Below are 17,500 nucleotides of genomic sequence, written 5' to 3' on the forward strand. Positions count from 1 at the left end.
TTATTTTTGGTTTTATTTTGAAAAACGGCACCAGAACAAGAAACACAGTTGGTGAAACAGGTGGCAGATGTTGCTCCTTAAAAGTTCCACGGTGCAGCTTTAAATCTTTACTGTTTTACTCGGATGTAAGTGTTTTAATGTCGTTTCGTCGTCTCTCTAAAAGCAGGATGCTGTTTGTGTCAGTGGGCGCGTGAGATATTCTTATGTAATCGAATCTGTGAGTGAAAACCAGGACAGAGCTGCTCAGATCGAGCTCCTCGAGAAAAACACATCAGGTCTTTAAGTCTGCGGAGAGGCGACCCTGTCTGCTCCTGTCTGCTCCTGTCTGCTCCTGTCTGCTCCACGCTCTCATAACATTCAAAACAAAATCTAGATTCTTTAACCTGAGATAAATAGAGTTTGGTGCTTCAATTGGACAAAATCTATGCTGTCTTTAGTCCTCTGCATTATTTTTTTACCTTTTTTTATGTGTAAACTACGGAGCCCTGGACGGCAAACAAAAAAAAAAAAAAAAAAAAAAGAACAAAAAAAAGTCATGTCAGTGTTTTTTTTTTTGTTTTGCACCAACAGCTCCAAAAACAATAAATAATAATAATAATTATAATCTTGCCTTTTTTGTTGCACCAACAACCAAAAAAAAAAAAAAAATCCTGACTTTTTTTGTTTGTTGTTTGGTTTTTTTTGCTCAACAGATTTATTTTTATTTTTTACTGGTGAAAAAAAAAAAAAAAACTAAAGTCAAACACTCAGACCAAGTGTTTTCCTCATCAAGTGTTTTTTTTCACAACAGCTCCCAAAATATAAATAAATAAATAAAAATAAAATTTTGCCTTTTTATTGCACCAATTTTCCCAACAACTTCTCGACCGCCCTGGAGCAATCACCACAATGATAGAAAGACCAATCGTGGTCGGGTTTATACAAAGGCCGTGTTGGAGCACACAAAGGAGTGACCTGGTTTAAAGGGCTGGTGCAGACTCGGTTCAAGGGAGGTCCTTTCACGAGAGAGAAAAAGACGAGAGAGAAAAGAGAAGGACAGAGAGAGAAAAGAGAGAAGAGGAGAGACTGGAGGAGCAGGTCATGTGTGAGTGCGGCTCTCGTCTTGGATCGACACAGATAATAAAACTAGGACAAGTTTTTATTTGACCAAGAATCTCTGTCCTCGAAAACAGACGCCGATTCTGATGTGGACAATAGAAAGACAAAAGCAAAACACAAAATAAAACACACAAAAAAACAGACAAAAATAAAACACACAAAATAAAACGCACAAAATAAAACACACAAATAAAACACAACAAAATAAAACGTACAAAATAAACACAGAAATTATTAGTTTAGTTTTTCCTGAAGATCTTTACTTGGATTTTTATGCTCAAAGTCTCTGAAAATTCAACCAGGACTGAACCAGATTTAAAGCTCGTCTGACAGAACCAGGACTAACGAAGAACTAAACCAGGTCTAACCCAGGACTAACTCAGGTCTAAACCAGGTCTAACTAAGAATTAAACCAGGTCTAACCCAGGACTAAATCCAGCACTAAACCCAGGTCTCTAAACCAGGTCTAACCCAGGACTAAACCAGGTCTAACCCAGGACTAAACCAGGTCTATGTCAGGTGTAAACCAAAACTAACTCAGGTTCAACTCAGGTCCAACCCAGGACTAAATTTAGGACTAACTCAGGTCTAACTCAGGTCTAAACCAGGACTAAACCAGGTCTAACCCAGGTCTAAACCAGGACTAAACCAGGTCTAACCAGGTCTAAACCAGGTCTAACTCAGGTCTAAACCAGGACTAACTCAGGTCTAACCAGGTCTAACTCAGGTCTAAACCAGGACTAACTCAGGTCTAAACCAGGTCTAACTCAGGTCTAAACCAGGACTAACTCAGGTCTAAACCAGGTCTAACTCAGGTCTAAACCAGGTCTAACTCAGGTCTAAACCAGGTCTAACTCAGGTCTAAACCAGGACTAACTCAGGTCTAAACCAGGTCTAACTCAGGTCTAAACCAGGACTAACTCAGGTCTAAACCAGGACTAACTCAGGTCTAAACTAGGACTAAAACCAGGACTAAAACCAGGTCTAAACCAGGTTTAAACCAGGACTAAACCAGGTCTAGACCAGGCCTAAACCAGAACTAAAACTAAGTCTAAAACCAGGTCTAAAACCATGTCTAAACTAGATCTAAACCAGGTCTAAAACTAGGACTAAACCAGGTCTAAACCAGGTCTAAACCAGGACTAAACAGGACTAAAACAGGACTAAATCCTGCTGTGTGGACGTGTCTCTTCTTCTTCTATCAATAATATTTTTAATTTGGTTCAGTAAAGTCTGGACTTTTTATTTTCTTTTAGCAAACAAAACATCTTATGTTGCGATATCTTAGTCTTTGCTTCTCTACAGCAAATCAAGTAATCCAAAGTAATCAGATTACATTACTCACTTTAAGTAATTTAATGGATTCCGTTACAAACTACATTCTGGTGTGTGTGTAATCTGTAATCTGTAGGGGATTACATTTTAAAAGTCACCTTCCCAACACTGGTAATATAAGACCTTTAGAGAAATACACAGGTGTCAAACGTACGGCCCGGGGGCCAGATCCGGCCCTCCAAGACCTTTAATCTGGCCCTCAGATGATTTTCTACTAAAATATTTTAATTCTATTTTCTATTAAAATCTTGTTAATTTTCTGTGGTGTTTATCACAGCAGCGTCTCCAGCGTCTCTGTACGTGGCCCCTCCCACCAGAGCAGCACAAATGAAGACTTGTCTCTTTCCAAACGCTCTTAAAGGACGATCGTTTTGACTGTTGACCGTGACACCCTCATCAGAAAAATGTCCAACATGAGAAAAGTGGAGCCGAGTGCAGGATTTTACAACAAAAATTGACTTATTCCTATTTGCATACAAGTTCATGTTAAAACATTGTGTTGAAATTGCATTTTTCTTAAAGTTTCAGGTTGTTCATAATTATATAATTTGTAAGAAAGAGTTCATCAATTAAAAAAGATTTCTGTAATAGATTTGTGTTTCTCTGCACAAATATTTGAACTTATTGTTATTTTTGGGGTTTATATGACATGAGTTTTCTGATCCGGCCCCTTTGGGATCAAAGTCGGTTGGATTCGGCCCCCGGACCAAAATGAGTTTGACACTCCTGGTCTAATACTTTTTTTTTTCTCTCCTCAGATGCTCCTCTGAAGCCTCTGGTGGCTACAGTTTCTTCTCGGGCCGTTTCTCACGTGTCCAGCGGTTCTCTTCCTCTTCCTCCTCCTCCTGTTCAACACCACCATCCGTCCTCCGCCCAACCTCCTCAGACTCTCCCCAAACCCTTCATCCAGCAGCCGCCGCCCACTCAGCCCAAACCCGCCTCCTACCTGCCCCCTCAGGCCCCTCAGCCTCCGCCCACTTACCCCAAACCCTTCACCCACTCGCCCCAGACGGCCCCCAAACCCGCGGGGCACCACCACCACCACCACCAGCAGCAGCACCAGCAGCAGCAGCAGCCCCCGCTCACCTTACCCAAACCGTACCCGGGCAACACCGGGGCCAAACCGGGCGGCGTTCTGCAGACCCCGCCCAAACCCACCTCCTTCCCCCAGCCGCTCGTCAAGTCCCACGTCCTGCCCCCGGACCGGAGCGAAGACCCGAGTCCCCCCGAGCTGCTGTCCCCCGCCGAGTCAGACGCCATGTCCAAACAGATGTCCATCAGGGAGAGGTGAGATGAGACGAGCGCGGGGGGGGGGGGGGTATCAGGGTCCCGCGCGGGTCCAGGTTTTTGAGACCCGCACCTGAGTCGTCCAGGACCAGACCCGCCCGTTTAACCCGAGATTATGTCAAAGTTAAATTCATCACATTTCACCCGTTACCCGACCCAGGACTGAACCAGGACTGAGCCAGGACTAAACCAGGACTAAACCAGGACTAAATCAGGACTGAACCAGGACTAAACCAGGACTGAACCAGGACTAAACCAGGACTGAACCAGGACTAAACCTACGCCGTGTCATTAGCGGATTATAAATATTTACACGCCACAACCGACAGGACTACACCAGGACTGGACCGGGTTTTAAACAAGGACTAAATCAGGTCTAAACCAGGACTTAACTAGGTCTAAATCAAGACCAAATCAGTACTGAACCAGGACTAAACCAGGACTGAATCAGAACTTAATCAGGACTGGACCAGGACTGGATCAGGACTGGATCAGGACTGAACCAGGACTGAACCAGGACTGGATCAGGACTGAACCAGGACTAAACCAGGACTGAATCAGGACTGGACCAGGACTTAACCAGGACTGAACCAGGACTGGACCAGGACTGAACCAGGATTAAACCAGGACTGGACCAGGACTGAACCAGGACTGGATCAGGACTGAACCAGGACTAAACCAGGTGTAAACCAGGACTGAACCAGGATTAAACCAGGACTGGACCAGGACTGAACCAGGACTGAACCAGGACTGGACCAGGACTGGACCCGGACTGGACCAGGACTGAACCAGGACTGAATCAGGACTGGACCAGGTGTAAACCAAGAATAAACCAGGACTAAACCAGGACTTAACCAGGACTGGACCAGGAATAAACCAGGACTGAACCAGAACTAAACTAGTTCTAAACCAGGACTGGACCAGGACTGGACCAGGAATAAACCAGGACTGAACCAGAACTAAACTAGTTCTAAACCAGGACTGGACCAGTTCTAAACCAGGACTGGACCAGGTTCTAAACCAGGAGCCGTTGAGCCGATCTCCTCCACTGATGTTTTATGTCATAAAAACAATAAAGTGTCTCATCCTGGTCCATCGTTCTGGGAAAAGACGGGAAATGTCACTTGTTTCCTGGACGTGCGTCAAGTATTTTTCTTCTGTTCATTGTTCATTGGATTCTCCTGACGCGCCCGTGTGTGATCACGACCCGCCCGCAAACCCGCCCGCAAACCTGCCCCACTTCCAAATTCCAGAACGTTAAAACCCCGACCCGATGCAGGACTCCGCCTCACAAGATTTTAGTCTTCACAATTTAACAATTTTCATGATTTAACACCAGCACCATGACCTTAAACCAGACTTTAAACTTTAAACTGTCCAAATGATAACGTGATGATTCAAGGATCTTATTGATTATAACAGACACAATCACAATAATAACAAATTCTTTAAATGTATTTTATAATAACAGCTTTGAAATCAAACTTTCAAAATGATAAAGTAAAGCTCATGGTTTTGTGTTAAATGTACCAGTCTTAAATTTATTCAAATCACTGTTGGGCGAGTGACTTTAAAACTGTGATGTGATATTTATTTATTTATGACTTGTTACTGTCATTTCAAAGTATTTAGTTACATTACAATATTACTGTGTGTAAAAAGTAAAACATGACACGACTATTACAGCACTTTTAATTTACTCTCACCAAAATAACTGTCGCTGATCGTCAAATAACAACTAAACCAGGACTAAACCAGGACTAAAACCAGGACCTGGTTTTTAGTCCTGGTTTAGTCCTACCTGGTTTAGACCTGGTTTAGACCTGGTTTTAGACCTGGTTTTAGACCTGGTTTAGACCTGGTTTTAGACCTGGTTTTAGACCTGGTTTAGACCTGGTTTAGGACCTGGTTTAGACCTGGTTTTAGACCTGGTTTTAGACCTTGGTTTAGACCTGGTTTTAGACCTGGTTTTAGACCTGGTTTAGACCTGGTTTAGACCTGGTTTTAGGCCTGGTTTAGACCTGGTTTAGACCTGTTTTAGACCTGGTTTTAGTGATGGTTTAGTCCTGGTTTAGTCCTAGTTTAGACCTAGTTTAGACCTGGTTTTAGACCTGGTTTAGACCAGGTTTAGACCTGGTTTAGACCTAGTTTAGACCTGGTTTTAGACCTAGTTTAGACTGGTTTAGACCTGGTTTTAGACCTGGTTTTAGACCTGGTTTAGACCAGGTTTAGACCTGGTTTGGTTTAGACCTGGTTTTAGACCTGGTTTAGACCTGGTTTTTAGACCTGGTTTAGACCTGTTTTAGACCTAGTTTAGACCTGGTTTTAGACCTGGTTTGGACCTGTTTTAGACCTGGTTTTGGACCTGGTTTTAGACCTGGTTTAGACCTGGTTTTAGACCTAGATTTTGGACCTGGTTTAGACCTGGTTTAGACCTGGTTTGGACCTAGTTTAGACCTGGTTTTAGACCTGGTTTAGACCTGGTTTTAGTCCTGGTTTAGACCTGGTTTAGTTCTGGTTTAGACCTTGTTTAGACCTGGTTTAATGTCCGGCAATGAGTGGAATTACCGAAAAAAAAAAATATTTTATTTCAACCAAGTAACTGTAATCTAATTACCACTGTAACTGAATACAGTTACTCATCATTTGTACTCTGATTACTTAACTCTGGTACACGTAATCTGTTACTCCCCAACACTGAACATGGAAATAATACACGAAATAAAGTAATGACGTATCTAAATTCTGATGATACTGAGACACTTGTGAGTCAAACATTTCATGGTTAGAAACTCAAAAACGTAAGATCTTTTAACTTAAATTTACTGTAAATCAGATTCCCGTCTTGACTCTGACGTTGATATGAGTCGTCCAGCGCTCTCCGGTTCCCTCTGCTGTAGGAGGGAGTCATTTTTAGAATCAGGCTCTGGCTCTGAGCGCAGCGTTCTCCACAGAGACACACCGGCTCTGCCCTGGATTCTGCTCCGTCCACGTTCAAGAGACTAAACCTACTTTCCTCCGGCCCGTAGCAGAAAGTCAGTACGTCCCGCTAAGCTTTTGTATAGAGTCTGTTTAAACTTCAGGGGAGGACAAACAGGCTGTGACCCACTTTTACACACTTAAAGACGCTACTGGAATGATTAACCCTTCCACACCAATGGGCAGTTTTAGTACATTTGTCCTCGCCTGGATTTTTTTTCTTAATTTTGCGTTTTAAAACTCCCACCTAATGAAGTTTTATACATCCTTTTATCACTACGACTTGTTATTTCTCAATCTGCTGCTGTAGTTAGGCTGTAATAAAAGCGACAAGACCAGAAATACAAATGAAAAACAAAAAAATTAAATAAATAAAAATAAAATTCACACTCTTTCACACACACACACACAGCAGCAAACATGTATAAACAACTTTTTGGACATAAAAAATGTTTAATTTGGAGCCTTATCTACAAGAGTGCGAAATATCAAGTCTTTAAGTAAACTAAAAATATCATTATTGCCTCAAAACAAAACAAAAAAGTGCAAAAGTGCAGGCGGTCCTGGCTCCAGTGTCAACAAAAAATAAAGAGTTTGTGAGTCAAATACAAGGAGACTAAAGACTCAAACAGCGAAGCAGCTTGTGTAACCTGTTCATTTTACGAAGAATTGAACCCTATTTTGGGAGACAAGCTCAGCGTTTAGGCGACTTCCGTAAACACTGAGCACTAGGGATGGAACAATAACCAAAATATCGTGATATCGTGTCGTCAAAAGTCTCACAATAACATCGTGAGCTGTCACAATATATCGAATCGCAAGTTTCTTTGCTTAAATACATGAGTTTATAGCAGCAACAGCTCATAAACATCAGAACTACATCTCCCATGATTCATTTCAGCGCAGACACAGTGAAGAAATACATTTTTTACTTGAATTCTTGGGATTATGATGGAAATAATTCAAACCAAAATCTTGTCAAGGTGTTTTAAAAGCCAAAAAAGTGTCCCATCTTTATTAATTATTAGCTCTTCAAAATATCGCAATAAATATCGTATCGTGAGATGACTGTACTGAGAAATTCGGATATTGTTAAATCCCTAGAATACATGTTTTACCAAAAGACTGTGCAAAGCATTTTATAATGTTATGTTGTTTTTATGTAGAATATCGTAATATCGTGGGCCTCCCAACCGTATCGTGAGCTTTCCCACGATATCGCAATAAATATCGTACCATGTTGTTGTGTCCTCCGATGCACATGTGGGAATTTAAAGTTCACACTGGAGATCACAAACAAGTCTCATTTAATCAGAAAAGTGAACGACTTCGCAAAAAAATTGGATTTCACAATAAAATCCGAACTGAGCTTTAAGTCCTGGAGTCTGAGCGAAGTCTTACTGTTGTTTTTGCTGCGCGTTCCAGGGTGGCGCTGCTGAAGAAGAGCGGAGAGGAGGACTGGAAAAACAGAATCAACAAGAAACAGGAGGTGGTGAAGGTGGCCTCGGCAGAAGATCAGCCCCAGGAGAGAGAACCCGCCCACGAGAAAAAGGTTCGGAGCCGTTCTACAGTTTAGGAACAGCACTACTGCACTAAGCTCTAACAAAAACACTGACCTGTCACCTGTCGAGCCAGAAACACTTAGAAAAACTTAGAGTCTGGAGCTGTATCGCGTCTCATTGATTTCAGAGGGTGTGATTGACAGGTGCATTAACCAATCAGAGAGAGGCAGGGTCTGTTTGTGTCAAAACAAACATAGCTACGGAAGCCCTGAGCGGCAAGCAAAAAAAAAAAAAAAAAAAAGAGGTATGTCATTTGGGCTCCATTTTCCACATTGTTTTTGTTTTTTTTTTGTTTTTTTTTTTCACCGACAGCTTCCAAAAAAGAAAAAAAAATCTTACCTTTTTTTTTTGTTTAGTTTAATTTTTTTTGCACACAGTTATTTATTTATTTATTTTTTGCTGTTGATGTGGCTGATGGAAAAAAAACCTAAAATTAAATGTTGAGGTGAAATGTGGAAGAATATCTCACTAGTAGGGTTGTGCAAAAATATTGAACTATCGATTTATCGCATCGTTTAATGTGATGATACAGTATCGATATCGTGGGATGCTGTATCGATACATCACCAAGAGTATTTTTTGGTATATTTTACTAAATTATTTTGTTACAGTTACAGTTTTGTTGCTTGTTCAAAGGAAGGAAACTCGTTTATGCGACACATTTGACATTTTCACTGTTTTGATGATTAAAATGTTTGTGTTTCATATGAACTTTTTCACAGGTTTAACAGAAACTTTAAGTACCACAGCCACAATTTAGGCTTTATTTTTTATTGAACCATATCAAATCGATTTGAAATATATCATACAGAATCGAAAGCTCACTGTATCGAGATATGTATCGTATCGTGGACTACGTATTAAAGTATGTATCGTATCGGCATCTTCTTAATGATCTTCCTCAATTGTGTTTGTATTGGGAAAACACTTGGGCTCTGGAGTGTTTGACTTGAGATTTTTTTTTCACCAGTAAAAAAAGTTTAATAAATAGCTGTTAGCCCAAAAAAAGTCAGGATTTTTTATTTTTTAATTTTTTTATTTTTTTTTTTTTTTTGAGTTGTTGGTGCAAATAAAAAGGCAAGAATTAATTTATTTATTTATTTATTTATATTTTGGGAGCTGTTGGTGGAAAAAAAAAAACACTTGACATGAGGAAAACACTTGGGCTCTGGAGTGTTTGACTTTAGATTTTTTTTTTTTTTTTTTCACCAGTAAAAAAATAAAAATAAATAGCTGTTTGAGCAAAAAACAAACAAACAAACAAACAAAAAAAGTCAGGATTTTTTTTTTTTTTTTTTTGAGTTGTTGGTGCAACAAAAAAAAGGCAAGAATTATTAATTAATTAATTTATTTTATTTATTTGTTTTTGGGAGCTGTTGGTGCAAAAAAAAAACAAAAAAACACTTGACATGACTTTTTTTTGTTCTTGTTTTTTTTTTTTTTTTTTGTTTGTTTGCCGTCCAGGGCTTCCGTAGTTTACACATAAAAAAAGGTAAAGAAAATAATGCAGAGGACTAAAGAACAGCATAGATTTTGTCCAATTGAAGCACCAAACTCTTATTTATCTCAGGTTAAAGAAGGTCTAGATTTTGTTTTGAATGTTATGAGAGCGTGGAGGAGCAGACAGGAGCAGACAGGAGCAGACAGGAGCAGACAGGGTCGCCTCTCCGCAGACTTAAAGACCTGATGTGTTTTTCTCGAGGAGCTCGGATCTGCAGCAGCTCTGTCCTGGTTTCACTCACAGATTCAGATTACATAAGAATATCTCACGCCGCCCACTGACACAAACAGCATCCTGCTTTTAGAGAGACGACGAAACGCCATTAAAACACTTCACATCCGAGTAAAACAATAAATATTTTAAAGCTGCACCGTGGAACTTTTAAAGAGCAACATCTGCCACCTGTTTCACCAACTGTGTTTCTTGTTCTGGTGCCGTTTTTCAAAATAAAACCAAAAATAAGGAAACGAAAATAAACCAAGACTAAACCAGACTAAACCAGGACTAAACCAAACTAAACCAGGACTGAACCAGGACTAAACAGGACTAAACCTGGACTGAACCAGGACTGAATCAGGACTAAACCTGGACTGAACCAAGGACTAACCCAGGACAAAACCAGGACTGAACCAGGACTAAACCTGGACTGAACCAGGACTAACCAGGACTAAACCAGGATGAACCAGGACTAACCCTGGACAAAACCAGGACTGAACCAGGACTGAACCTGGACTGAACCAGGACTAACCTGGACAAAACCAGGACTGAAACCAGACTGAACTGAACCAGGACTGGACTAAACCAGGACTGAACCAGGACTAAACCTAGGACTAAACCAGGACTGAACCAGGACTAAACCTGGACTGAACCAGGACTGAACCAGGACTAAACCAAGACGAAATCAGGACTAAACCAGGACTGAACCAGGACTAAACCAGGACTGAACCAGGACTAAACCAGGACTGAACCAGGACTAAACCAGGACTAAACCCAGGACTAAACCAGGACTGAACTAGGACTAAACCAGGACTAAACCAGGGCTGAACCAGGGCTAATATGAAAAACCAGGTCCAGGTCTAATTCAGGACTGAACCAGGAGTTTAGTCCTGTTTAGTCCTGGTTTTTCAGTCCTGTTTAGTCCTTTTAGTCCTGTTTTAGTCCCAGTCCTGGTTTAGTCCTGGTTTAGTCCTGGTTTAATCCTTTGTTCAGTCCTGGTTTAGTTAGTCCTGGTTTAGTCCTTGTTCAGTCCTTGTTCAGTCCTGGTTTAATCTTGGTTTAGTCCTGGTTTAGTCCTGGTTTAGTCCTGGTTCAGTCCGTTATCCGTTTTTTCCATTTTTCATTTAATCCCAAAATCGAAAACTGAAAAAACAAATCATTATCTGTTTTTTTCATTTTAGTTTTGGAGACAAATAATGAAGAAAATAGTTGTTTTTTCATTCTCTTAGTTTTGGTTTTATTTTGAAAAACAAATGAACGAACCACACACGGATTCCTCCACCAGAAAAGTGACGCAGTGCACCTTTAAAGATCCATTTTAGGTCAAATAATCCAGTTTATTTTTAGAGTTTGGCTTCTTTTTTTTTTTTTCGTCTTTACCCGCCACAGTAAACCTGACCCTGCAGCCGTCTGGTCAGGAGGCGTTTGCTGAACGTCTGCGCCACCGTCAGAGTCTCAAACAAATAAAAAAACTGAAATATTTGAGACTTTTATTCTGAGTGAAGCAGATTTAAAGTGATGTAATCTTGTTTTTGGTCGACTTCCTCTTCATCAGTTTGTGGACGCAACTATGGACTCTCTCTCTCTTCCTCTCTCTTTCTTTTCTCCTCTCTCCATCTCTCTCTCTCTCCTTCTTTCTCTCTTTTTTTCCCCTCCATCTCTCTTCCGTTACCTTTATCGCTTCCCCTCTTCCTCCTCTCTGTCCTTTCTCGCTCTGTGTCTCTCTTTCTCTCTCTCTCTTTCACTCTCCCTCCCTCTCTTTCTCCTTCTCTCTCTCCCTATCTATATCCATCTCTTTCTCCTCTCCTTCTCTCTGCTTCTCTTTCTCTCTCTTCCTATCTCTCGCTGTCTTTCTTCCTCTCTTCCTCCTTCTCTGTCCTTTCACGCTCTCTCTCTCTCTCTCTTTTTCTTTCTTGCTCTCCTTCTCCCTGTCTTCCTCCTTCTCTCTCCGTTTTTCTCTCTCTTCCCATACCTCTCCCTCTTCCTTTTCTCTCTCTCTCTCTGTCTCTCTCCTTTCTCTCTCTCCTTCCTTTTCTCTCTCACTTCCCTTACCTCTCCCTCTTCCCCCTCTCTCTCGTTCCCTTGAAACACAGTGACCCTCCCTGTTGTTCCTCTTCAGAAGGACTTGCCTTCCCCTCTCTCTCTCCCCCTCTCTCTTTCTCTCCTTCGCTCTCTCTCCCTATCACTCGCTCTCTCTTTCTCTCTCTCTTTGTCCTTCTCTCTCCCTATCTCTCTCTCTGTCTGTCATTCCCTCTCCTTTTTTTCTTTCTCCCTCCCTCTCTTTCTCTCTCTCTCTCCCTGTCTATCACTCTCTCTTCCCCTCTTCCTCCTTTCTGTCCTTTCTCCCTCTCTCTTTCTCTTACCCTGTAAACACTCTCACTCCTCCTTGTCCGTCTTCATGAGGACTTGTTTCTCTCTCTCTCTTTCTCTCTCCCTCTCCGTCTCTCTCTCCTCCCTCTCTCCCTCTCTCCTCCTTCTCCCTCGTTCTCTGTAAACACACTGACCCTCGTCTCCTCCCTGTCGTCCGTCTTCAGGAGGACTTGTCCCGTCGTTCCGGACTCTTCTGTCCCTCTATCTCTCTCTCTCTCTCTCCCTCTATCTCTCTCTCTCCCTCTATCTCTCTTTCTCTCTCCCTCTATCTCTCTTTCTCTCTCTCTCTCCCTCTATCTCTCTTTCTCTCTCTCTCTCTTCTCTCTCTCTTCTCTCTCCTCTCTCTCTCTCTCTCTCTCCCTCTATCTCTCTCTCTCTTTCTCTCTACCTCTCTCTCTCTCTCTCTCTCCCTCTATCTCTCTTTCTCTCTCCCTCTATCCTCTATCTCTCTTTCTCTCTCCCTCTATCTCTCTTCTCTCTTTCTCTCTCTACCTCTATCTCTCTTTCTCTCTCCCTCTACCTCTATCTTCTCTCTCTCTCTCTCTCTCTCTCTCTCTCTATCTCTCTATCTCCTCTATCTCTCTTTCTCTCTCCCTCTCTCTATCTCTCTCTCTCTCTCTCTACCTCTATCTCTCTTTCTCTCTCCCTCTATCTCTCTTTCTCTCTCTCTCTATCTCTCTCTCCTCTATCTCTCTCCTCTATCTCTCTCTTTCTCTCTCCCTCTATCTCTCTTTCTCTCTCCCTCTACTCTCTCTCTCTCTCTTCTCTCTCTCTCCCCTAATTCTTTCTTTCTTTGTCTCTCTCTCCCTATCTCTCGCTCTCTCTCTTCTCTCTCTCTCTCTCTCTCTCTTTGTCCTTCTCTCTCTCCCTGTCGTTCCCTCTCTGTCTGTCCTTTCTCACTCTCTCTTTCTCTTACCCTGTAAACACTCTCACTCCTCCTTGTCCTTCTTCTCTCTCTCTCTCTCTCTCTCTCCCTCCTTCTCCCTCGTTCTCTGTAAACACACTGACCCTCGTCTCGTCCTTGTCGTCCGTCTTCAGGAGGACTTGTCTCTCTCTCTCTTTCTCCCTCTCCGTCTCTCTCCCTCCTTCTCCCTCGTTCTCTGTAAACACTTGACCCTCGTCTCTCCCTTGTCTTCCTCTTCAGGACACTCTCTTCTCTCTTCTCTCTCTCTCTCCTCTCCTCTCCCTCCTCCTTCTCCCTCGTTCTCTGTAAACACACTGACCCTCGTCTCGTCCCTGTCGTCCGTCTTCAGGAGGACTTGTCTCTCTCTCTCTCTCTCTCTCTCCTTCCTTCTCCCTCGTTCTCTGTAAACACACTGACCCTCGTCTCCTCCCTGTCGTCCGTCTTCAGGAGGACTTGTCTCTCTCTCTCTCTCTCTCTCTCTCTCTCCCTCCTTCTCTCCCTCGTTCTCTGTAAACACACTGACCCTCGTCTCCTCCTTGTCATCCGTCTTCAGGAGGACTTGTCTCTCTCTCTCTTTCTCCCTCCGTCCCTCTCTCCTCCTTCTCCCTCGTTCTCTGTAAACACACTGACCCTCGTCTCCTCCCTGTCGTCCGTCTTCAGGAGGACTTGTCCGTCGTTCCGGATCCTTCTCTCCCTCTGTCTCTGTCGGAGCAGTTGTGGGTAAGCTCGTGCTCTCTGGGCTCTGGTCCTGAGCCGGTCGGGTTTGGCATGGGGCCGTGCGGCTCGTTCACTTGGTGTGGCTCAGTGTGGCTCAGTTTGGGGCTTTTACCGGTGACTGGCTGGACTTTTGCTTTTGGCTCTTTTTCTCTCTCTTTGCACATGTTTAGACTCTTGAAGGTTTAATTATAAAGTTTTGTAGCTGCACTGCTGAAATAACCTCACCTAACACAGGACGGGCTGACGGCTGCTCTCTCTGCTGCTCATAGTGTTTCTGATTCTTTTGACAAATAATAATTACCGTATTTTCTGGAGTATAAGTCGCACCAACCAAAAAATGCGCAATGAAGAAGAAAAAAACACATATAAGGCTACGTTCAGACTGCAGGGCTTAAAGCTCAATTCCGATTTATTTTTTTGTGAAATCCGATGTTTTTGCGAGGTCGTTCACATTTCCAATTAAATGTGACTTGTATGTGACTCCAGTGTGAACGTTAAACGGCCCGAAAGTGTCCCGCATGTGCACTGGAGACACGACGACGTCAACCGCAGCGAGCGTCTCTGTGTTTACAGAAGTTGTCCAAACATGGACGCAGCATCGAGCACCTGGAGATTTTAAAGTTCCTCTCGTACCGGAGCCAGAACATGAACAACTTACTTGTTTTAAGGAGGAGATTGAGAAGGAGAAGGACGAGGTTTTTGGCCGTGGTGTTTTGTGGGACAGCGGCAGCGACGTCCGTTGAAAGGAACATGTGGATGTGAGACGGACCAAGAGTGGTGAGTGGTGATGTGCTTCACTTCAGTGACACAGAGTTCATTAACAATTTTCGCCGACTTCAGCGCAGAATAGTGACATTTGTGGCTTGTTGATAACGTGTAGGTGGATGAATGCACTTTGGCCGTTCACACTGAAGTCGCACGTCAAAAGATCGGATATGTATCAGTTTCAGGAGCACATATCCAAGTGTCCTGGGTCACATTTGAAAAAATCTGATCTGTGTGGTTCAGACTGTCATTAAAAAGATCAGATACAGGAGCATAGAGGCCAAAAAATCGGATTTGGGTCACTTCAGGCTGCAGTCTGAACGTCGCCTAAGTCGCACTTTTGGGGGAAATGTGTTTTGTAAAATCAAAGACCAGGAACCGAAATTTCATCTTGAAAGACAAGTTCTAGTAAAAACAATAGAACAGAGAACAACAGACTGAACAGGACAAAACACAAACAAAGCAATGTGGTCTCCTCCATTCAGTGCAGTGAACGCTACACTGGAGAAACTAAACAGCCGCTTCACAAGAGGATGAACCAACACAGACGAGAGAGCAACACAGGACCTCAGTCTGCTGTTCATCTCCACTCATTTGAGGACAGTGAGGTACAGATTTTAGCCAGAGAAAAGAACTGGTTTGAGAGGGGAGTGAAAGAAGCCATTTTTGTTAAGAAAGAGAATCCTTCTCTAAACAGAAACGGAGGCCTCAGACACCATCTATCTCCTTCCTACTGTTTACACGTCCATCCTCAAACCTAAATCAAAACAACAAGAGAACAACAGGTGGGTCAGGTCAGGTCCAGAGGTGTGAAGCTCCTCCATTATGTCCATGAATTGTTCTGTCATTAATCAGACCCCACAGCTTCGCCCCTGCTCCTGACCTTACAGGTCAATAGGCCGAACTAACAAACAGAAAACTGTAAACAAAGTGTGTGTGTTAGTTTCAGGGTAGTTTCAGTGTAGTTAGCTCCTCCCTGCAGACAGATATAAGGAAGTGTCCACCAGCGTCTGACCAGAACTGAAGAAGCAGCTTGGATGAGCTGAGAAACGTCTTCAACCAAACTAACTTTTGTCCAGTCGACAAACTGAATTTTCTCCTCATCAAACAGACTAAATAGACGTTAATATGTTAACGTAACATATTAACAGTTATTCAGATTTATTTTATTTATTTCATTCATAAAGCATAAAAAGACATCGACAGTGTCACAACGTCAGACACACAAGAAATGAATGAAAAGGAGCAGAAAGAAGAAAAAAATCTTATGTTATCTGCCCCCCTTTTCCTTTATAAGATAATTATAGCATAAACAACATAACATAAATTTACCAAACTCACGATCTCACTCCAAATCACTAAATCCATTCAATTCTTCATCGTCAGTGTCACTTCTGCGCCACCTCCGGAGATAAACCATAGATCCATGAGGTTAACAGAGCGCCGCTTCCAGTTAGAATTATTCGGGTCTTTCTGAATCCCGACAGGATGGTTTCGGTGTCACTGAAGTCCAGACTTTGTCCATCCATCCAGTGACTTCAGGAAAGTTTCACGGTGCATCCTCCCGGTTGCCGTGAAGCTGTGTTCTCCATGTCCACTTTCCATCAGTCAATCACAAGTTTCTCTCTCACTCCAAACTTTTCTTTCTGCTGCTCGATTACCGTTTTCGGCTGAGTATTTCACTATTTGCAGCGAGACATGCGCAGTAGAGAGCGAAGTGACAGTGGCACAGGAGTAATAGTTGTACTAGATACTGGCACACAACCCAAGAGCCTCTCGCGGCCGTCAGTCTGAAAATTTTAATATATAAGTCGCACCGAAGTTGTCACAGGAAACACACAAAACCATGAAAAAAGTGCGACTTATTTTTGGACACTCAAACACCACTTTTCCATCAGTGTTCTGCAGTTTTCCACTCAGAAACAACACTCATGAAACGTTCTTAGAAATAAATCTGTACTTAAGACCTTCTTACGAACATTTTTGGCATTCGCAAAACTTTTTCCCCTCCCTCGCTGTTTCCTTTGTGTCTGCGATTCCGATAAATACGATGAAAGCGCCGGCTTGTTTCAATACGTTTCTGACTTAAAGGTTGTATGGAGGATTTTTTTGTTCAGTTTCAAATTGTCAGTGAAAGTTTAAAATACCATTACAGAGACGCAGCAGCCTTGTAATTATGATGATTAAAAAAAAAAAAAGAATGAAAATCTATCAACTGTGGACGTAGTGAGGCCAAATAAACATCAGCCAATAGAAAACAAGGCTCCCTCATTTTCTATTGGCTGTTTGGTTGTCAATCAAACTCCTTACGTTTCTAATGTAACTGACTCGTCGGCGTGCAGGGATTATGTGGTTTATGCAGCGGTTCTTAGAGGCTTTTTTAAACTGTCGCTTCCTCGCAGTTTGCACAAAGTTTGTCGCGATGTCGGACGAGAATCCACGACCAGTTCGCCGCGAAAGAAAGTCCGTTTTTGAGGTTGCTGAAAGAAAAAGAGAAGGAGAAAAGGAGCGAAGACAAACTGAGGTGATTCTTGGAGATTTCTTCCAGTGATGGCGCAAACGAAGTAGACGAAGGGTCTAAAAACCGACGTGTCGGTCGCGAAAATATTTCTAGAAAGGTCACTTCAACAGTAATTCTGTACGCGCACTGGATGTAAACAAGCGTGATTTCTAGAGTAAAGAGGCGGGAGGAGGAGATGTTTCTACTGAGGCAGCGGTGGAGGAGGAAGGTGGTGTCACACATGCACAACATTTGAAAAAGGACTG

At 42.5% G+C, this 17,500-nt stretch overlaps 1 protein-coding gene across 1 annotated transcript in view; it reads left to right on the top strand.

The window, feature by feature from the left end:
* Window positions 1-17,500, top strand: part of LOC110166884 (supervillin-like) — a 144,419-nt gene that overhangs the window by 60,668 nt on the left and 66,251 nt on the right. Inside the window, exons 18-20 of the mRNA XM_055151398.1 lie at window positions 3,192-3,445; window positions 3,491-3,720; window positions 8,125-8,251. Coding sequence (XP_055007373.1) covers window positions 3,192-3,445; window positions 3,491-3,720; window positions 8,125-8,251 — 611 coding nt within the window. The remainder of the gene's footprint in view (window positions 1-3,191; window positions 3,446-3,490; window positions 3,721-8,124; window positions 8,252-17,500) is intronic.

This window comes from Boleophthalmus pectinirostris, unplaced genomic scaffold (genome assembly GCF_026225935.1).
Source record: "Boleophthalmus pectinirostris isolate CB_2022bp ecotype Guang Dong unplaced genomic scaffold, ASM2622593v1 HiC_scaffold_16, whole genome shotgun sequence".
Classification (NCBI taxonomy): Eukaryota; Metazoa; Chordata; class Actinopteri; order Gobiiformes; family Gobiidae; genus Boleophthalmus; species Boleophthalmus pectinirostris.